The 22,334-nt window shown below is 41.1% G+C and overlaps 1 protein-coding gene across 1 annotated transcript in view; it reads left to right on the top strand.

Annotated features, from left to right (window-relative positions):
• The window catches only part of Slc24a2 (solute carrier family 24 member 2), a 224,223-nt gene extending 206,710 nt beyond the window's left edge, over positions 1-17,513 (top strand). Inside the window, exons 7-10 of the mRNA XM_048357576.1 lie at positions 6,584-6,727; positions 11,420-11,509; positions 14,938-15,104; positions 16,999-17,513. Coding sequence (XP_048213533.1) covers positions 6,584-6,727; positions 11,420-11,509; positions 14,938-15,104; positions 16,999-17,248 — 651 coding nt within the window. The 3' untranslated portion in view covers positions 17,249-17,513. The remainder of the gene's footprint in view (positions 1-6,583; positions 6,728-11,419; positions 11,510-14,937; positions 15,105-16,998) is intronic.
• The last annotated feature ends 4,821 nt before the right edge of the window (positions 17,514-22,334 follow it).

The raw sequence follows: 22,334 nt of genomic DNA, 5'->3' as shown, positions 1-22,334 counted from the left end.
TGAGATGTGGAACACAGCAGGCTGGGGCCAGTTCATGCAGTAAAGTTCATTGGGATCCATCTCCAAAAGGGAAGGAAAGGAAAAGAAGAAAAAGAGAACAAGAGAGAAAGAAAAGAAAAAGCAAAGCAAAGAGGATAAAAAGAAAGAACAAGAAAGTTAATTGTTTAGAGAAAGTACAGCCAAAAGTGAAAAGAGTAAATTATGATTGTTGATGAGGGTTACAAATTTGCTCCTAATCCTAAGTGGACAAAGCAGAGAATCAATTACTTCATACACAGTATTTCTAAGATTCTGTTAGTTTTTTCTCAGATGAAGCATCTCTTTCCCTGATGCAAACATGTGAGAGAGATTTCTCCTTTGAGTTTTCATTTTCAAAAAAAATTTAAACACGTGGACCAGTAACTTTTGGTTCTACCCCAAATGGCAAACACCCCAAAGTAGCAGTTTGAATAAGTAGAATTTTGTGTCTCTCTTAAGTCAGTCTGGGAGTCAAGGGTCAAGAAGACCTCTTGATGGGTGTCGGGAGCTCAAATTTTTGTTATTGCTCCTCTGTAATGCATACTTCCTCCATAATGTTCATACACTGTCCAGAATGTCCTCATTGCAGCCTGCAGGCAGGAGGAAGAAAGCACACACTCTTACCCTTTAAAGATGCATTTAGGAAGTGGTGGGGGATACTTCTGGTTCTATCCTGCTGTCTTAAAACGTAATCGTGGGGGCTGGTGATATGGCCTAGTGGCAAGAGTGCTTGCCTCGTATACATGAGGCCCTGGGTTCAATTCCCCAGCACCACATATACAGAAAATGGCCAGAAGTGGCGCTGTGGCTCACGTGGCAGAGTGCTAGCCTTGAGCAAAAATAAGCCAGGGACAGTGCTCAGGCCCTGAGTCCAAGCCCCAAGACTAGCCAAAAAAAAAAAAAAGTAATCGTGTGGCCACACCTGGCCTCCCAGGAAAGGCTAGAAAAAGTCTAGGTAAAAGGGGGCCTTCTGTTACTAAACAGAAGGCTGTGCATTTTATAGCTCAAGCCACCATAACAAAACATCAAATACTATGTGGATTTAACAACACAAATCTACTTTCTCACCATCTGGAGGCTAGAACTTCAAGGTCAAAGTGTTTCTGGGATTCATTGTCCCTGAGACCTTAACTCTTGCCTTTCATAGTCATCTTCTTTCTGTGTCCTCTTCTTGATGTGCCTTTCTTCCTCACATGCAGCTTTGGTATCTCTCTGTGTGTTTTAATTTCCTCTTATAAGGACACCAATCAGATTGGTCCTGAGCTATCCTCATGACCTTTATTTTAATGTAACTAATGTTGTAAGACCCTATTTACAAAGAGTTACACTCTGAGATAGTTGGGGTTAGGATTTCAACTATGAACTTGAGGAAGACACCATAATAGATAGAACAGATTCTGAAGAAGATTCAGAAATATATTGCCAGCATCCCTATAGATGAAGTTATTTCTCTCATCTCCTCTTTTAAATGTGAAACTCCCTAAAGGAGTCCTAGAATGGGGGGGGGGGGGGCCTTGTGAAGCCTGAAGTGGATGGTGGTGGCTGCCCAAGGAATCAGCCTGAGAAGAAACAAGCACAGATTCCTGATTCTCTGCCCATACTCCCCTCAGGCTGCCATAAATCCTGACATCTCCCACAATCACTACGTTGTGGGAAGCTAGAGTCATGTGTTTTCCTCTCCAGTCTGTTTCTTATCAGAGATTACAAGACCTTGAATCAGTAGTTGCTAGCTGGTTTGGCATAATTCTGCCACTCCTCCTCTCTCCTTTGAACAGGTAAGGTAGTTCACACCCATAATCCCCAGAAAAGAGGAAGCTGGAGGATCTTGAATGGGAGGCCAGCCTAACCTACAGGTCAAGACTTTGTCTCACAAAAATTAAGTCATTAAGATTCTTTCTGAATTGCTCTGCTTTGTGGATACTCTTCAAAAGCTGTGGGAAGTCAGAGTGGGTCATTGCAAGACCAATATCAGACTGCCATGAGTCCAGGAAAAGTGGGGGAAACATTTCTGTGACCTCAATGGCCTCTTTGCTGGAGCTGAGAGGAATGAATGTCCTAATGTCCCCAGCTTGAGCAAAGGCAAAGTGAGCCCCACACTTGGAAAAGCATTTTCTTCTGCTGTTTCTCTAGCCAGCCTACAAGCTGTCACCTTTAGAGCCAGAGTAAGATTGCCCTGGCAACAAGACAAAGAGAATCTTTCCTAAAGGATGCTGGTGCTTTGCCCCTGGGGCCCCTCTGGAGTCTGCCATGGGGTTTTAGATTATCACACTTCCCTGAAGCAGAACTTGACCCCGAAGAAGGTAGGAAGTCCCCACAGATAGCTCTGTTTTTGTAGCTTCAGACATAGCCTCTGTTCCTAGTCCATTTCTGCCCTAGTAACAACCTCAAATGCAGTTTTGGAAGCCATACAAGATAGCTAATTGTTTGTATTTGGACAGTAGTGTGTTCAGAGCTTACACATCTAAACAGACAATTATTCCCTGCTATTTGCTAGTGGCACTGCCTGCCTAGGGATTTTGGCAGATGGAGAAAGGAGCTAATCCGTAGGTTATAAGCAGAAGGGTTATTGATGAAATGTCACCATCTGTTGGTGTCATTAAAATGATATGAGTCATAAAGAGTTGCTTTTGGTAGGTTGTTTTTTTCTAAAAAAAAAAAAAAAAAAAAAAAAAAAGGTTAGCTTGGAGTTTAGAGAGAAGTTGCTAGAATATGGATAGTGGTGAGAGACAGAGGTGGGGGGAGGACAACCAAGGAGGAAGATCTTGATGAACTCATCGGATGACTGCGATGAGTCTTCAGAAAAGTAAGTCCTCAGCTAGAATATGGGTTAGCAGTATAGTGCTTGCCTGGCATGTATGAAGCCCAGAGTTCAAATTCCTCAGCATCATATAAACAGAAAAAGCCAGAAGTGGTACTGTGGCTCAAATGGTAGAGCACTAACTAGCCTTGAGCACAGAGAGGCTCAGGATAAGTTCCCAAGCCCTGAGTTCAAGCCCCAGGACTAGCAAAAAAAAAAAAAAAAGAAAGAAAAAAAAAAAAGTAAGTCCTCTGCAAGTTCTGCTTCTTGTCTTATATGAGATGGGGCATTTATAAGGAATGATGTAGCTAGGTACCAGTGGTGTGCACCTGTAATTCCAGCTATTCAAGATGCTTAGATCTGAGAATTGAAGTTTGAAGCCAGCCCAGGCAGGAAAGTCCATGAAACTCCTTATCTCCAGATGTGGAGCTGTGGCTCAAGGCTAGAATGCTACCTTTGAATGAAAAACATTAAGGATAGTGCCCAGGCTCTAAGTTCAAACCCCAGTACCAGCACACACACAAAAAGAATGATTCAAGCTGGGCTGGTTGGGTCATGCCTGTACTACTTGAGAGACTAAGATCAGGAGGATCACAGTTTGATGCCAGCTCTGGCTAAAAGTTCCCCGGACCCCATCTCAACCATTAAAAAGCTGAGCATAGGACACACAACTATCATTCCTGCTACTTAAGAAGAAGAAACAAGGAAAATATGTCCAGGCCCACAGCACAAAAAAGCAAGACCATATTAAAAATAAATAACAAAAGCAAAACATGCCAAAGGCAGGATTCAATTAAGTGGTAGATCACCAACCTAGCAAGCATATGCCCCTGACTTCAAACCCTGATACCAAAAAAAATTAAAATAAAGAATGATGTGGGCACCAGCCTTAGTGGTACATGCCTGTATTCCTGGCAGTATCAAGTTCAAAGTCAACCTGGGATTCTTAGCAAGATCATGTCTCAAAAATATATTATAATAATAACAACAGCACAGTAGTACCTCCTGTCTCCCATACCTATTTCTAGAGTTTCTACTAGGGGAGGAGTGGAAGTCATTACTTTACGTTAAACAGCCAAGAAACATCTTTACAAACTTATTTGAAAAGTAACACTTAAAACACAACTATTGCTGGGCTGCCAGTGGCTCATGCCTGTAATCCTAGCTGGTCAGGAGGCTGAGATCTGAGAATTATGGTCATGAGATTCTTATCTCCAGTTAAACACCAGAAAACTGGATGTGGTTCTCTGGCTCAAGGCTAGAATGCTAGCCTTGAGTGAAAAAGCTCAGGTACAGTGCCCAGACCCTAAGTTCAAGCCTCACAACTGACAGGTAGATAGGTAGATAGATGATAGATAGATAATAGATAGATAGATGATTGATAGATAGATGATGGATGGATGGATAGGCAGATAACCTGTCTTCTAAACCCTCATTGACACATGTTTTTCTTGCTGCCAGCTGACACCTTGGGAGGTGAATGTGCCCGTAGAAAATGATTTGCACTATCTGCTACATCTCCTCAGAAGCGAGACAGGTGGTTTGGAAGAGGGACCAGAACCAGCAACTTTAGCTTCCCTGAGGGATGGGAGCCCTGGAGATGGAGGAAAGACAGCAGTGAGCGCATGAATTACATTAGCAAAAGGACAGACGGCAGGAGATGTGTGTTCAGTGATAATCAAATGACCAAATTCCACTGCACCAGCCTTCTAGTTCCTCCTGTTAACCTGACCCCATCCCATGCTGAGTTCCCACACCCATCGCGGAAGAGCTTACTTGTTCCAGATATCCTTAACATGGCTTCAGATCTCTTTTCTTTATTATCATTATTTTAACTCCTAGAGATGATTGAAGTCTGGAAGACTATTTAAACCACAACAGATCCTTCTGTCAGTCCTTAGGATTTGCCAAATAAATAAATAGAAAAGTAGCACTTCTACAAGTCAAGCCTCATATCAGCTTTGACCTCACATTAGTCCTTTACCCCCGAGCCAACTGGCCTGAGCCTCTCCCACATGCCACCCCCTTAGGGACACAAACACTGGCAGGATCACAGCTACTGTTTTCAGGAAGTGTGTGACACTGGGAGCCAGAGGAGCAGCAGGCAAGAGCTCCCCACAGGCAGGGAATCTCTGAACCCTGAGAGGCTCTTTCTGTGGTCTAGAAAGGAAGCCTCCACAGAAAAGTTCTTTTGGTATTTTTAGATCTGATGCTTGGCACTGCTTGTGCACTTTCACTTTTAAACAAGCAAGGGAGGCAGTGATAGATGGGGTCTGCTACACTTTTCTGGAAGCTCTGGGGGCCCATCTGACAGGCTAATGGTCATCCTGCCAGGCCCAGATCACCTTTGGTCTCCTCTGGCTCAGGGACTTCAGAACTGCTGACTACAGCCGCTGGCGCCCAGAACACTGGCTGTCAGCTCAGGCTCCGAAGCTGATGTCTGGCTCTGAGGCCCTGCACAGGGTCATAGCCTGGATTCGCTCCTGTCCTCTGTTTCTCTGAGTCCTGACACATAAACTTGAATAATAAGCCTTTGGCTATATGTGAAATAATTTAAGATCCAGCAAGTTTAGGCAGCCCCACAAAAAAATATTGTTGTTTATTACTGGGCCAGTGGGAAGGAGTGAAGCCTTCTCAGAATCCTTAAGGAAATTACCAGGCACTGGTGGCTCACACCTATAATCATAGCCTATAATCATAGCTACTCAGGAGGCTGACATCTGAGGGTCAGAGTTCAAAGCAGCTTGGGCAGGAAAATCCATAAGACTCTTGTCTTCAATTAACCACCAGAAAATTGGAAGTGGAGCTGGTTCAAAGTGGTGGAGTTCTAGCATTGAGTAAAAGGAGCTCAGGGACAGCTCCCAGGCCCTGAGTTCAAGCCCCACAATCAACAAAAAAAAAATTAAAAATTAGAATTTATTGCTGAAAATTTGGAGGAAGAAAAGAAGGGAAGGAGGGAAGGAAAGGAAGAGGGAGAAAAGGAAAGAAGGAAGGAAGGAAAGGAAGGAAGGAAGGAAGGAAAGAAGGAAAGGAAGGAAGGAAGGAAGGAAGGAAGGAAGGAAGGAAGGAAGGAAGGAAGGAAGGAAGGAAGGAAGGAAGGAAGGAAGGAAGGAAGGAAGGAAGGACTTTTCACTTTTCTAAAGGCTCTTCCAAGGACTCTGAATCCCATGATGCAGTCCTCGGGGAGAAGGAAGGAGGAGGATGGGAGTTAGATGTCTGTTTCTCTGAGATAAAATTTCTCACTAAAAGTTTATGAGTATCCAGGCACTGGCAACCCTAACTACTCAGGAAACAGATCTAAGGATCAAGGCTCAACACCAGTCCAGATAAACAAATTCCAGAAACTCATACCTTCAACAAACCAACAAAAAGCTGAAAGTGGAGGTGTGGTTCAAAATGATAGTGCCAGCCTTGAGCAAAAAAGCTAAGGGCCAATACCCAGGCCCTGAGTTCAAGCCTCGCATTAACATGTGTGTGCACCTGCACATGCGCACACTCACAAATACCCACACACAAAATAGTTCATGAGTAGTGAATGCGGTTCATGTTGAGTAATGAGTTTATGAAAATGAGAGGTTGCAAAGTGTTCAAACTAAGAAAAGGAAGTTCTTGATGCCCACAGCTAAGCTGTGTCTCCAGGGCTGCAAACCAGTGTGGCTATTAGGGTTTTGCTTCAAACCTGTGCTTCCGCCCTCGCTGTGGTCTTGCTCTTGTAGCCTGTGTTGCTCTCGTCCTTTTCATCTGTTTGTGTTTTGTCTGCTTCTACAGCAAGCCACAGAGACAGCTGAGGAAGACGACGACCAGCCCCTCAGCCTGGCCTGGCCCTCCAATCCCCGCAAGCAGGTCACCTTCCTGATTGTTTTGCCCATCGTGTTACCTCTCTGGATAACCCTGCCTGATGTTCGAAAACCTGTGAGTAAAGCATTTTGGGAAAATGGTTCCTTGTTTTTAAAAAAATGCAATGAAAAAGTATAGTATCTGGTATAGGAGAAAGGGAGGTATCACAGAAGCATGTGTATTCCTGTGTATTCCGGACACATAATCATAGTGATTATTGAGGTTACCAAACCTGTATAACAAACCACCGTAGAACATCGTCATAGGAAACAATCTTGTTCTGCTCTGCGCACGGATACTGTGGATCAGGGATTGGAATAGGGCACAGTGAAGCTAGATTGCCTCTGGTCTACTGTTTGAGATCTTGGATGGGAAGACCTAAATGACTTGGATGGCTCACAGCTGAGGCCCACCAGGAACCAAAGCCTGTCCCAGGGAAAAGGAAAAATAACTACAAAGCAAAAAGGACAGGAGGGTATGTCTACAGTAGTAAAGTACCTGCCTAGCAAGACCCTGAGTACAAACCCCAGTACTCCCAGAAAACAAGAGACTATTTGGGGATCAGAAAGGAAGTAGAGAATATTATCAACTTACAAATATTTGCTGCTTCTCAGTGCCTGACAGTTCTATCTTCAGTGCTTTTTAAAATTAAAATTACTCATGAAGAGGAAGATCCTAGACTTTACCAATAATTATAAAGAAACATGATTGTGTACTTCTAGTTTCAGAGTAAATAGTACTCCCTCTTGTTTTTATTTCTACTTCATTTATATGCAAATTATATGGCAGTGTTTATTGGGCTCTGATAATTAACAAGAGCATTACATTTATAGATTTCTTAAATTAATGGCTTTGCTTTAAAAGTGAAAGAACTAAGATGTTGGCCTTAATTAAAAAATACGTTTTTGGTAAAAAGTTGAAACTAGTAAGAAAAAAAAAAAAAGAAAACAAGCCTCGAAAGTTATCTTCTCCTAGCATGGAATACATTTAATGAAATATAAAAACAAGTCAGACAGAGCCTTTATTCAGAATCTACCAAGTTTTGTCTACTTGGAGCCAGGCAGGATGATAGCAAGATTGAAGTGGCTGAGACCAAGGGAAGCACAGTGACATTCATTGTCCAGTCATACTCGACTAGTATGGGACAACATTAGGATTCCTGCCCAGGTCTCCACAGTCAAGCTCACCTCCCTAAGCAGCAGTTTCCTTATCTCATAAGGACCACAATGAGCTGGGCAGGCTCAGTTGCTAGCTACTCAGAAGGCTGAGATCTCAAAGCCAGAGAGTTCAAAGCCAGTCTAAGCAGAAAAGTCTATAAGATTCTAATCTCCAATAAACAAGCAAAAAAAAAAGTGTTAGAAGTAGAATTATGGCTTAAGTGGTAGAGTGGCAGCCTTGAACCAAAAACCAATTGAGAGTGTGAGATTAAACAGTATAAGTACAAAAAAAAATGAAGCTAACATTGTAACCTATTATCTGAGCACTTGTTATGTGCTAGGCATTTTATACACATGAAATCATCAAAACAACTAGATTCATGATATTTCTTTTAGTTTACAGATGAAGAAACCAGAAGGTTAAAGAGGTTAAATAATTTGCTTAACATCAGTGGTAATTTGTAAAGAGATTTATTTCAATACCAGTTATATTAACCCCAAGACCACACTTTTAGTCTTAAAAATAGTGTTTGGGGGAACTTTGTTTAATATGTATACTTCAAGCAGGATACAGGGGTAACCACCTGTAATCTCAGCTGCTCAAGAAGCTGATGCAGATGGGTCATGAGTTTGAAACCAGGGTTGATCATCTTGCAAGACATTTATCTGTCCTACTACTTTTTGAATGACAAAGAAATGTGTATTTCAGAACCTTGCACAGAATAGCTACTCAGTGACTTGTGCTGAATTTAAATCAGTAAGGATGTGATCATCTTCCATGGCCAGTTAACCATCAGCAACTTTTTTCAAGCCAATATCATTCTGATGTACTGAAAGCTTGTAATGAGAACATTCTCTGTCGCTTGTAAAGTGAACCATTACATTGGAAACAAAATTGAAAGCACATGGATGCAATTTGCTCATTTGCTAATTAGAAGGAGGCTTAGCCCAACAGATGTCAGGATTAGCCACCATTACTGACCACAAATTGATGTGCTAGACCTGGGCTTCCAAAGGCTAATTTCTTCTTTACAATGAGACTGGTAGCTCAATAGCTAGGTGCTCCGGGACAATGGTGTCTGAGTGTGACACTATGGAGTCCAAATAAGGAGAACAAGTGGCCCAGACATATCTAAAAGAAATTGCCTGGGTTGTGAGATTAGGCCTGTAAAATAGTTTGGTAAGGAAATGGCCAAAGTGTGGATGCACAAAGGGTTGGAACTTTTCAAGCAGAAACAATATGGGAGGTTGAGTGAGGCAGATGGCCATACAGCTGGAATGCTAGTCTCTGTTTCCCTGGTTCTTTTTTTTATTTCTGACATTCTGAGCTGAGCCTAGTATTATGATGATGATGCTCATTATGTCTATGGCTGGGTATATTTTGAGCACTGTTAGTCCTGTTTTTCTTTAGGAAGTCAGTATGACATACATGTTAGAAGCACAGGCTGTACTATAGACAGATCTGGAACTAAATTTCATCTCATTCAAAATCTGGCTACTGAGTTGTTGCCCAAACTTTATCTACTCCTAGTTTATGTGAAGGCTTTGAAAATTCATAAAAATAATTTTATTCATAGTGTGTGTGTATACTGGACCTGAGGGTTGAACTCAGGGCCTGGGCTAACATTCTGCCACTTGAGCCACAGCTCCACTTCTGGATTTTTGCTGGTTAACTGGAGGTAGAAAGTATCATAGACTCCCTGCTCCAGCTGGCTTCGAATCATGATCTTCAGATCTCATCCTCCTGAATAGCTAGGATGACAGGCGTGAGCCACTGGTGTCTGACATATTTTTTTTGAATGAGCCTCTCTTGCAATATTACCTACTAATTACTTACTGATTTCTTTAACTCAGTTCTTTAAATCTTTAGTTTGATACTTCCTTCTTGCCTTTTGACTGACAGTGATCTAAAGTTCTCAGTGATGAGAAATAAGTTTAGATTATTTGATTTTAACTTGGAAAATCATTTTTCAATGAAAAAATCATGATCTAGGCATGATGACACATGCCTGTAATCCCAGCCATAAAGATTTTAAGGTATGATCTTAAGTTCCTAGACAGCCTGAGCTATAAAGTGAGATATTCCCTCAGGCCAGGGGATGGGGGGGAGGGTGAACCCATGTAGTAAATGAACTAACCTAGAAAGTTAGGAATCTATGGGGAAAACTTCTCTCAGGCCAGATGCCACAGCAAGTAGGGAGAAGCTCTGCCTTCTTGTGGAATGATGCTTAGAATCAAGTCTGGCTGAGGCTCTAATCACTTATCACCTTGCATGGCAAGAGGTGTCCTTCTCTTCCTTTCAGCTGAGCATGACCCTAGGATATTGAAAGCCTCAACTCACTTAGGATCCTGAAATGATGGCTCATGGCCAGAGGGAAAAACTAAGTCCAGTCAGATGAATACCTTCACCAAGGAGAAATCTTGATCTCTTAGCAGCATCTCAAGGTATCTGATCACCAGAATCCAGTCAAATTCCCAACTTAAAAGAAATCTGCTCTGAGAAGTAAAGATCTGAGTCACCAGTTTGAAAAACGTATCACTTTTTTGTGTGCCACTCTTGAACTCAGGGCCTAGGTGCTGTCCCTGAACATTTTTGCTCAATGCTAGCACTCTACCACTTGAGCCACGGCTCCAGTTCTGGCTCTTTTTCTCATGATTAATTGATGTTAAGAGTCTTATGGACTTTCCTGCCTATGCTGGCTTTCAAACCATAATCTTCAGATCTCAGCCTTCTACGTAGCTAGGATTACAGGTGTGAGCTACCAGCTCCTGGCTGGCTTTTTTTTTTTTTTAACACCACATTTTAAGTGTCTGATTTTGGGGTTGATATTCCTAGGAAACTTTGAAAATGTTCACACTGTATATAAGCTTGAGATTACACGAAGTCCAAAGCTAGAAATAGAATTGGACTTTTATATAGTGTAAAGTGGAGGAAAGAAGAGAAAACAATGCACAGAACACTGTCTGTCCCCTCCGCCGCCCAGTGGAGGTCGTTCCAACTGGATGTCACTACCTCTGTCTTCTCCAGATGATTTGTGGCTACAATGTCCTAGAAACCAGCAATCTGTGTAAGAGCTAGAGTGGTACCTTTCCTAATCATCTCACAGGACTGTTGTGATGAACCAATGTGTTCTTAAACCTACTCATCAATCTCGTTTCTTGCTTAATGTAGTTAATTGCACGTGGATTATTAGAATGCATGGTTTGAAAGCAGTAAAAACAGATTCTGACAAAGTTGAAAACAAATAAAAGAAAGAGGAGGAGCTTGAATGATAATATGAGATAGTTATAAGACTGGAGTACAGGCTGAGAATCCATGCCTTGGATAGGGAAGAAATGGAGCACATCTGGGCATCTAGCAGAAGGAAATAACAGATGTTCTCCTTAAGAAACTTCCAGCCTTAGAAGCAACGTGTGATCACTCAGCACCCACCAACTTCACACTTCCAAAAGGGAATTTTACTGTCCTTATTTGACCAGGAATATGTAGGCCCTTTGATTGCTAAGATGAAAGTGGGGAGAATCATGGCATTTACAGTTTCAGCCCTGGGTTGTCAGATCCACCTCCGCTGGCAGCCCTGACTCTCTCACCTCTTTTGCTTTGTTGCAGTCATCAAGGAAGTTCTTTCCCATCACCTTCTTTGGCGCCATCACTTGGATTGCAGTGTTTTCTTACTTGATGGTCTGGTGGGCACACCAGGTAAGGTCTTGGCAGCAACACCTGTCTGCCTGGTTTGCCTCTAGCCTTGGTTACCAAGTGCTTAGTCAATGTGTTTGTTTTCTGAAACTCACAATGACAAGAGTGTGACACAAACAAGTTACACATTGTAGTACTGAACTTTCCCTAGTATCCAGGCCTTTCCCTGTGGGCAGGAATTAGATTGGCATCGCCACAGGAGAGCCATGGAGAGGAAGCTAAGCCTGACTGCTACTTGCTCTGTGTAGATAAAGCCAAGTAGAGCCAAGAATGTCAAGGCTATGCCTGGATCAGTGGCATTGGCTTTATCTTATACAGCCATTCAGTTTGACTCTCACCAGCATTTTAAAATCTGGCTTTCAGGAGTGAGGTGCTAGAGGTTCAAGCTTATAATCCTAGCTACACCAGAATCTGAAATCTGATCTTGGCTTAAAACCAGCCCAGGCAGAAAAGTCTATGAGACTCTTAGCTCCAGTTCACCAGGAAAAAGCCAGAAATGGATGTGTGATTCAAATGGTCCTGTGCCAGACTTGAGTGAAAAAGACAAGTGAGAGGGATGGGAATATGGCCTAGTGGTAAAGTGTTTGCCTCATATACATGAAGCTCTGGGTTTGATTCCTCAGCACCACATATATAGAAAATGCCAGAAGTGGCGCTGTGGTTCAAGTGGTAGAGTGCTAGCCTTGAGCAACAAAAGAAGCCAGCGACAATGCTCAGGCCCTGAGTTCAAGCCCCAGGACTGGAAAAAAACAAAAAAGACAAGTGAGAGGGCAAGGCTCTGAATTCAAGCCCTAGCACTGGCAAAAATAATACCTATAATAATAATAATGGCTCTCAGGAAAGGACCTAGAGATCAAGTGGCCTCTACTTGAACTTCAGTTTGTAAAACTAAAAATGTTTTTCATTTTTATCACTTTTCACTCTGTACCAGTCAAAATACCCCTCTTGAGAAAATGTCAGTAACTGTGGTTGAAATGGATGAATGAAAGAAATTAGATTCAGGGGTTTCACATTCTCATTGTGGTAATAACTATTAATTGAACATATGCTGGACATTCACATCCCTTTGTCTTCATACCCTTGATGTTAACTCTGTACATGTGTCCAAGTCCTATGAGGGAGGCATATTACTATCTATGACAGAAAGACAACACAGCATAAAGCTGATAAGAATCTTCCCCACAATTCTCTACATAGTAAATAGCAGTGCTGGGAACTTAACCCAGGTTTCTGCAACTCCAAAATTCATGCTTTTGATCTCTACCATATACTACATCAATTCTGAGCTGCCCACTTATATCTTCCACTTAATATAGTTCTAAAATTACTATACTTGTTAACATAAATGAAATGTAGCAAGTGGAAATAAGGAAATATACAGCAAGAACATATGTGGATAGACTCTTCAACAAATGGTGCTGGAATAATTAGATTTCCATATGCCAAAAAAAAATGAACTTAGATCCTTACTTCATACCATGCTCAAAAAATAGCTCAAAGTGGATCAGCGTTCTAAATGTAGAAACTACAACCATCAAACTTCTAGAAGGAAGCATAGAAAATCTGCATGACCCAATCTGATCCCTGAGCCTTCCCCCCTCCCTCTGGTTTTCCAAGGCAGCTTCAGTGACAAGCTCTTCAAATAAGCCTATGAAGACTGCTTCAATAACGTTATTGTAAGAGCCACAAAGTTTCATTGGATGGCGAAGGCATAATGAAAATTAGCCATTATTCATGTTGTTTCTTCCATTGTGGACTAACCCTAGGAAACAACTTCTATATCCACTCCCTAATCCCTAAATATTATGGTCTAATAATTTGGAGAGGAAAAGGAATAATGTCTGAGTTATATTAGCTAATAACTATTGATCATTTACCTTATACCTGACACTGTGCCATTTGCTTTACAAGCCTTATCATAGGTAAGCATCCCAACAAGTTTGGTGGATGTATCTTTTTCCGGAAGATGGGAACTATTTGAATAGGAGGCTTGGTGAGGAACCCATGGTGATCTGTGTCCAAAACCAGTGCCCTCCACCACATCAGCCTATTTCTCCTCTTTGGTTTTTGCATTTCTCCGTCTGTGGCAACATTTAAATTCCAAATATAAATGGTTTGGGAAATAGTTACTGTTTTAGAGCTCCCTCTCAGAGTTTAAATTATTAAGAATGTGTTAATAAGATTGAAACTTTGTTGGAGTGACAATCATTTAGTCAGCATTTTTATCATATTTGACAAAAATTCACTCCACATCTAACAACAACAAAAAATAAAATAAAATCAAGGAGAATAATTTTTTCAGATAGGCCAATCTTTCTGCCTGCTTCCTAGGGAAATCAACTGCATAGGCAGATTGAGTTGTTCATTGAGCAAATAGATGTTCAGAGCCCGCTCTGAACTAGATTAGGCTCTGCATAGAAGATATCCCATCATGACCAAAGCAAAAACCACGCTGGAGGAGGGAGCACTTCTTTTCTGATGGATCTGTATGCCATGAGAACAGGGCAAATGAAGTAAACTTGCCGCCTCTGCAGGAGCATGATGATCAAAACAAAAAACAACTCCCATGGATGCTTTCACGCTAGTAGAAACCAAGATACTCCTTATATTCCAAACAAAAAGAGATTGAGAAGTAAATGTACTCTACTCCAGAAAGACTTTATCCTTAATACCCTTTAAATGATTTCAAAACTTTGGCCCTTTAAATTATTTCTTAATTTTGAATGTGATCATGTAAGTTTTGTTAGGAAGCAAATAGAAAGTATTATCTTCTCATTTTTCAGGACTGCAGTTCATCAATTCCAGAATGTATAGCTTTTGAAAGGTCCAACAAGACAGGTTGCTGAGGAGAATGGAGGTGCTTCTAAGCAACAATTATATGGTGGAACAGTTAGCAATAGGTCAAATACATTATAAATACCAGAGCCAGCCCGGTGGTCCCAGGCTGTTGCTCTTCCACAGTTGCTCTGAAGAGTCTCAGTTTTACATCACCAAAGTGAATACACCCCAAAACAAGGTTCCTGTAGAAATGGTAGTGACTAAAAGTGTTTAAATGAGACAATGGAGATACTAAGGAAAAATGAGGACACTGAGTGTTAACCCTTAAACTCTGGTGGTAAATGGAAGGGTAAATCTGGCCCCTATATCCAAAGGCCAATTGACTTTTATAACTCTATGTTTGCAAGTTCCTTGGTTCAGCCTTAAAATATACTATGGTGACTATACTTGAGCCCACTATAGCTCTTTGTTATTTGAGATGATGTATGTAATCCTGTGTGTACATGGCTGACCTAATGGATCTGATGTCATAAAAGTAAGGCAATGGTTGTAGCTTATTCATCCCATTCATCTCAGCATTCAACACAACACAGAGGAGGAATTCATTAAAAGGGGATTGCATTGAAATGTTTGTTTATCCTTGTGATGTTTAGGTTGGAGAAACAATTGGCATTAGTGAAGAGATTATGGGTCTGACCATCTTGGCTGCTGGAACCTCCATCCCTGATCTTATCACCAGTGTCATAGTAGCCAGGAAGGGTCTGGGGGACATGGCCGTGTCCAGCTCTGTTGGAAGCAATATTTTTGACATCACTGTAGGGTGAGTAGACCTAGATCTATAAATATGCACGCTATTTCCCTCTCTTCTTTTGTTCAGGAGATTGTGAATATATGACCCAGAATCTCCGAAGCCAAAACTCAACAATACCGACAGCACGTTAAGACAAAGGGTATCATTCAGTTTAACTATTCTATTTTGCATTTTCAGAGAACTTAATGAAGAGTAAGTCATTCCTAGACAGGCAGAAACACATGCCTTCCTATCGAATGGATGTTTTAGAAAATAGGAGTGTTGGAAATGAACTATACAATTTGGGAGGAGGGAGTCAAGAGGGAAAAAACTGGAAGAAAATGAGGAAAGGGGTGACACTATTCAAAAAGAAAGGTACTCATTACCTGGCTTGTGTAACTGTAATCCCTCTGTACATCACTTTTTTTTTTTTTTTTTGGCCAGTCCTGGGCCTTGGACTCACTGTCCCTGGCTTCTTCCCGCTCAAGGCTAGCACTCTGCCACTTGAGCCACAGCGCCACTTCTGGCCGTTTTCTGTATATGTGGTGCTGGGGAATCGAACCTAGGGCCTCGTGTATCCGAGGCAGGCATTCTTGCCACTAGGCTATATCCCCAGCCCCTGTACATCACTTTTACAATTAAAAAAAAAAAGAACGAAGAGAACTTTGCTTCCATAACTGCATTTACTATATGCAATAAATAGTCACTACTTGAGCAGGACTGAAACGCTTTGGTAGTTTCTCAGTATTTTTTGTTTCAATATTCATATTCTAGATAATATCCTGATGAGCCCCAGGTAAAAATGGATTTTTAAGCAGATTGGGATAAACACAAGCCATATGCAGACATCCTACCTCTTTGCTTAGAAACTGCTGGCAGTCTTATTGTTGTCATTGTTTCCACTGTGCCTCTTAAGATACTCAAGTTTTTGTTGTTGTTGTTGTTATTTGGGGTTTTGATTGTGAGAAACACCCTGCTAAAACTTGAAACTCCCTTAGTTCTGCAGAAAACTATCTGGGTCACTATCTTCCCAGCCAACATTTTCCATCATTAAGCTCAATAATTAGAACCAATTGCCTTTTGCTCCACCCCCAGGAAGACCCATGCCATTAAGCCACATGTTTTCATATGTGTTCCTCTCCCGGGGTCCTGCTTAATTCTGATGATGCTCCTGGAAATTATCTTTCCCACTGTAATTCAGAATTGTCACTCTGCTTAGGAAACAAAATATATTAATAGATTTTTTTAAATCAAATGAAAAGGGAGAAAACAGGTACCCTAAGGCATACTAATACATCATAAAGTTGAAAGAAACAGATTATGAATGTAAGATTCTGTTTTCTTTCTTTTCTTTTCATCTTTAGGTCCGAGACTGGGTCTCAAACTCATAGTAGATGCTTTCAGTCACTGGCTAGCACTCTCACAACTGAGCCACACTGTTTTCTTTCAATCCTTCAGAAAGGCCTTTAAAAAAAAAATCAAAAGATTGTCAATGTCTTGGCCTAGGGTTGCAGCTCAGTGTTAGAGCACTTGCCTAACATGCACAACACCCTGGACGTGATGCCTGGCACTGGGGAAAAAAAATTGTCAACATCTTTTCCAGAAAAAAAAAAAACAAACTTCAGTCTATGTATTGGTATCGTGGTCCCCACCATCACTGTGTCATTCTAGGTTGTTAATTCATTGATATTGTGTTTCCACTTTTTAAATTTTTTTAATTTTTCATCACTCATTTCCATACCTTTTCTTCATTGCTTTCTCTTACCTGTGGAAATCCTCCAATTCACCTTCCCAGGGCTGAGGACAATATTTCACTCTCTACTTTTTCCAGGTGTTAGATGCATTATCAGATGCCTTCTTGGACATGTCTGATTTTCCACTGCTATCTAACCATCTCCCCCTGCTCTGCCTTTCTCTCTCACAGGCTCCCACTGCCCTGGCTCCTGTACACCATGATTCACAGATTCAAGCCAGTAACCGTCAGCAGCAATGGCCTCTTCTGCGCCATTGTCCTTCTCTTTATCATGCTGCTCTTCGTCATCCTCTCCATTGCCCTCTGCCGATGGAGGATGAACAAAGTGCTGGGCTTCATCATGTTTGGTCTCTACTTTGTATTCCTGGTGGTCAGTGTCCTCCTAGAAGACAAAATTCTCATGTGTCCTGTCTCCATCTAGTGGAAAAGCCATATCTTAAACTAACCGCATGGATGGAACCTTCCTGCTCTGGGCTCTAGGCTACTCAACCTCTTGAGAAGAAGCAGTTGGCACACAGTGCTCGGAACCAAGTGGCCCTCCTCATTAGAAGGAAGGAGGTTGGCTGCTCATTGGACCTTTCCACTTCACAGGCTGCTTCACCCTTGCCTACTTAGAGACAAAGAAAACCGAGGCTTCTTTCCATTTACCAAGGACAGGTACTCCTCGCTGGTCGGAGGTACATTCGTTAAAATGATGCAAACAAGGACAGAAGCTATATATATACATATGTATACATATAAAATATACATATTATAAATATATACACATGAACACACAGATTTTGCCTGCTTCTGTACTATACCTCTCCTTCCATAGAAGAATACATAACTGTACACAAAAACAAAGAAAGAAAAGTTATATATATATGCATATATATAACCATATATACATATAAGTACAAATGCATCTTTTCAGGGATAGCTCTAGTATATTTATAGTACCTATTTGAAGAGGGGCATCAACCTTTAACCTTCAGCCTGGTCTTTACCTCTCAAGGTGAATTAATGGAATCAATAGATTGTTTGGATTTGCTTGGATCCTGCCTAGTAAGGTGGATGGTTTAGGGAACTAGATTGCATGGAAGATGGTTTAATAGAGAGAAAATGTAATGGCCCTGAATTTGATCCCTCCAAAACATTTCCACAAGCCAAACAGGGAAGACTATCTGCCAACCCCAACAGGGGTACACTGACTGAGACCCACTGGTTTCCTTAGGTCTAGAGTTGTAAAACCCCAGACTGAGTAGATATGGTTTGGGGGCAGGAGGAAGGTGACTAGGATTGGATTCTTTTATTTTCCTTATATTGCCCCAGCATGCAAGTAGAAAATATGATTGCAAGCCAAATTAGTGCTTTTCTAGAACAAGCAAAACTATATAAACTGAACCTATATTGTTCCAACAATGCATGTCCCATTGTCATCAAAAGAAGGAGGGCAATTTTAGCTATGATTGTCATTTAGACATATTTGATGCTAAGGGCTCACATATAGTCAAAAATGCCTGCCAAGAGAGCCTAAATGTGTGATGAGAAACACCATTCAGTTGAGGTGCTCAGCAGGACTTACCACCTAATGGGAATGCAAGGTATAGCTCCTTAGAGCATCTCCCAATGTGGTTATAAAGGGCTTCAGTGTCTAAGAATCATTACTCCCAATAGATCTAAATTATCTCTGGTCAGAACTGCCTAGTTGGAAGCAGTTAAGGGATATTTTCAAAGGCATTAGCCCATTTGGTACACACAGAAGGTTTTGAAGTCCTACGTCAAGGATTTGGTTAAAGCACATGCCACATCTATGTCTCTCTCCCATCAGAAGAGAACTACCTGGTTTTCTTCATTTGTAGAGTTCAGTGGAGACTATATGGCCACAGCTTCTTTATACTGGTTTCAAGAGCACTCTAACATGCTGATTTATTAATTATATTGACCTTTATATGGGTTCTTCTCACTTTATTCAGTACTCCCAAATTCTCTTTGATACCTTGTATGATTTCTGAGGTCTATTTCAGTAGAAAATAAAATAGTGGAGTTGGGAAGGACTAAATTGATTTAAAATATGCATATTTTCATTTCACCAAGTCATTGTTTCCTTAAAATTAATTTTTTAAAGTGTAGCCTCTATAGATTCTTCTGTACTCACCCTACCTCTAAGTTGATACACACTCTATATGAGGAATTTCACTGCATATGTTCATGTCTTTAGTCTGCTCTATACCTGATGGCTGCTATGACTGTGTTATGAGCACGTACCCTTTAAATCGGGCAGCAGGATGCAGAACTCACAGCAGAATAAAAACATCAGATAGCCTGGTTAAGTTTTGTATTCCTGCCAGAGAACTTTCAGTTCACTTACATAGCATGACATCAAGCAGTGCCCCTCCCCCTGAGGAAAGAGAAGCCAAGATGGCAGCCACGTGGGCGATTAGCTTTCAAGTCTCTCCAACTGTGCAATCTTGAGTTTTCAAATGTGTAGGGGAAGAAAAACCACGTTTCATTCACCATAGCAAGACTTTGTATTGATATAAGCATTTCGGCTGAGTTCTTACAGCAAAAGACAAAAAGGAAGTGGACTTTTCGATTTTAAAGTCTGGTTCTTTGCCTTATGTGTTACTGAAAGAACAGCACAGTTGTTGCCTAAATTCTGAATTGTTAACTGGTTTATTGTCTTGAAAGGTAAACTCATCTACAGATAGATACATAAAACAAGAAAAGTTGCAGGGTGTCTGAGTGGCATCCTGTTCTTGTTTCAGTGCTTCCTGATGCTCCCCCATCCCATATTCCTTCCCATTCATTCCTAGCTCACAGGAAAGACTGGCCCAGAAGCCAGAAAGCACTTTCCTTACCTAAGTGGGGAGTTGTGCTCCATAAGACCTGTTATGGTCTTTGATGAAAAGTTGCTTTTGAGAATGAAACAATTCCAATCCTATCCAGCCTACTCCATGATGTGGAGGTGAGCCTGACCCGGAATGAGCACTGCTCCTTCCCTCCCTGATTGCCCTTGCTTTCCCCTACTCTGAGTACGTGCTTACGTGTTAGCCTACAATCATTTATCTAATTACAAAAAATTCTCTCCAAATCATGGTTTTCAGAATCAGTCATCTTTAACCCTTTCTCTGCTCCTGTGTTCAGGTATATCTTTGTATGTATGTGCACCAGATCTGTATGTACACATAAGATGTCATTATATCCTCATATTCTGACTCAATCTCATCCAGAAATCTAAAGCAGCGAGCATCAAGCTTTCCAAAGTCAAAGAAAAGTCATTCACATCATCCATTTCTTCCTGATTTCATAGGGTTGATTTATTCTATACACATAAATATACATGTACTCATACGCACCCATATTTTCCAATCCCCAGAATATAAATTCACAGCTTTAAGGAAATTGTCAGGCATATTCCTGACACTAAACTAGAGGTAAAAAATATGCCACAGAAAGCATGGGAGAAAAGTTTCAACTACAGATAGTCCATTTGCTTCTCTACAGAAAAGGTAGTAAATAATATTAAAATCTGAGCCACTCTAAAATAATTTGTACTCAAATGGTTCCATTTACTCACAGCAAGTCAAGCCAAATCTTGCTTGTGGTCACCTCCTTTGTACCACTAGGCAAGAGAACAAGTTGGCTTAAGCCAAGACTTCTAAAACATGAACTCCTAAATTGCATCTGAGAATGCCCACAACATGCCCAGCCACCCTTGGGACCTGACGAGTTCTTGAATAAATGAACCACAAGATTAGTTGATAGTGTTACTTGGTTTCTCAGGACCTGAACAGAGTCAATGTGTAACAGCTTTAAGCAGCAATATGTGTGTAGGGACTAAAGGATAGAGTTGTTTATCTGCTTGGCAGATGCTGCAGAATATCTTAAGCCTTTCTCAGAAGATCATTGAAAGAGGCAAGGACTGCTTCATATTCAGAGAAAATGCTCTGTAAGACTTCTAAAAGGTGTCACCTGACAGGGGCCATCAGAATTTATTTTATCAGGAAGACATGAGTCAGGTGGTTTGGAGGCCTTTCAGCAAAACACAGCTGCCTCACTGATTAGCCATTTGATAATGTATAGCCATTCCTGGGCAGAGAGAACATTGGCAAGTTCCTCCACCATTGCTCACATTTTTTAAATGCCTCTGTGACAATGAAACTGAACATGAGCTATGAAAGGGAACACCCAACCCCCAGGCCCCCTGAACCAAAAGGTGATCACAGAAAAGATAACTGGTAGAACTGCTAGCCACAGAGAGATGAAGAAAATGGAGATTGTGTTAAATGCTCTGCATTGCAGTCTCTGACATGATTGGGTGGCCTGTGGGAATGTAAACATTGTTAGAAAACATCAGTGAACTTCCTTCCCTGCACGTGTGCATGCACACACACATTGGACATATGCACCCACACACACATACACACACACATAATTACATGGATGTTATGGTTCCCTGTAACTTGAAGAGGTTGCTACACCAATAAGTTAAATTTAGTCATTGGCAGCTCTGTTCCTGAAGAGATAAAGGGGAGCAGTGCTCAAGAATGGGTCCTTAGAAAATGTGCAGTGGAAACTAAATGCCCGTTCTTGCTAAGCCAGGTCTTACATGCCCATCTGGTTTATGGTTTGTTAAATATATGTCCCTAACCCCAATGGCTCCCTCAGCAATATTATCTTCAATTAGAATTAAGAGAGTTGTTGAGAAAAAAATAGAAAAAGAAGAAAGAAGAAAAAAATATACTTATATAAGGCTTCTGATAAAAGCAAGTGTCATATTGAACTATATCCTATGCATTTAAAATATAAATATTTAGGCATTTAAAAAAATAATTACCAAGGCCTAATAAAGTCTTAAATTTACAAAAATAAATTCCTTGTCAGTGAGGCCTCAGGAAAGAAAAGTAATCAGACTCCTACCCCACTATTCATTTAAAGTTCAGCTTCCTGCCTTTGCATCTTTGTATTTCTTCTTTTAAGCTTGAAGTTTCTCTTTTGATTTTGAAATACACAGCTAACAAGAAAAGCAATAAAGGAAATATAGCCATCTCAGCTCCATCACTGTCACTACCGTGTTTTCTTGTTTTATGTCACTGGATGCTTTGGGATGCACAGGCTGGGGTATCTCACCAACAGGAAGGCATGGCCTTTTGTGGATTCATAGAGATGCTCATGCTTGCTTTATATAGACATAGCATACTTTCCACCTCGATCTCCCAGACAACCTGTGCTTGTCATTTTATCTGCCTTCCTCACGCATTAGGAATCAGCCTTGCTCCAAAATCATCCTACAGTGAACTTGCAATTAGCATATAAATAGTGATGGACTTATGCACCAACAGATCATCAAAGCCAAAGCACTTTTAATAAAGGATTAACAGACTGAAAAAAATGAAACAAGAATCTTTTGCAAACAGGTAAATACCTAAGATTGAAAGAGTGCCCAGGAGTTTGCATAGGCTCCCACCAAAGATTGAATCCCATTGAGAGAGTTTATTCAGCCTAACCCAAAGGACAACCCT

Source organism: Perognathus longimembris, chromosome 1, assembly GCF_023159225.1.
Source record: "Perognathus longimembris pacificus isolate PPM17 chromosome 1, ASM2315922v1, whole genome shotgun sequence".
NCBI classification, from domain to species: Eukaryota; Metazoa; Chordata; class Mammalia; order Rodentia; family Heteromyidae; genus Perognathus; species Perognathus longimembris.
This window is presented reverse-complemented; position numbering and strand designations above follow the sequence as displayed.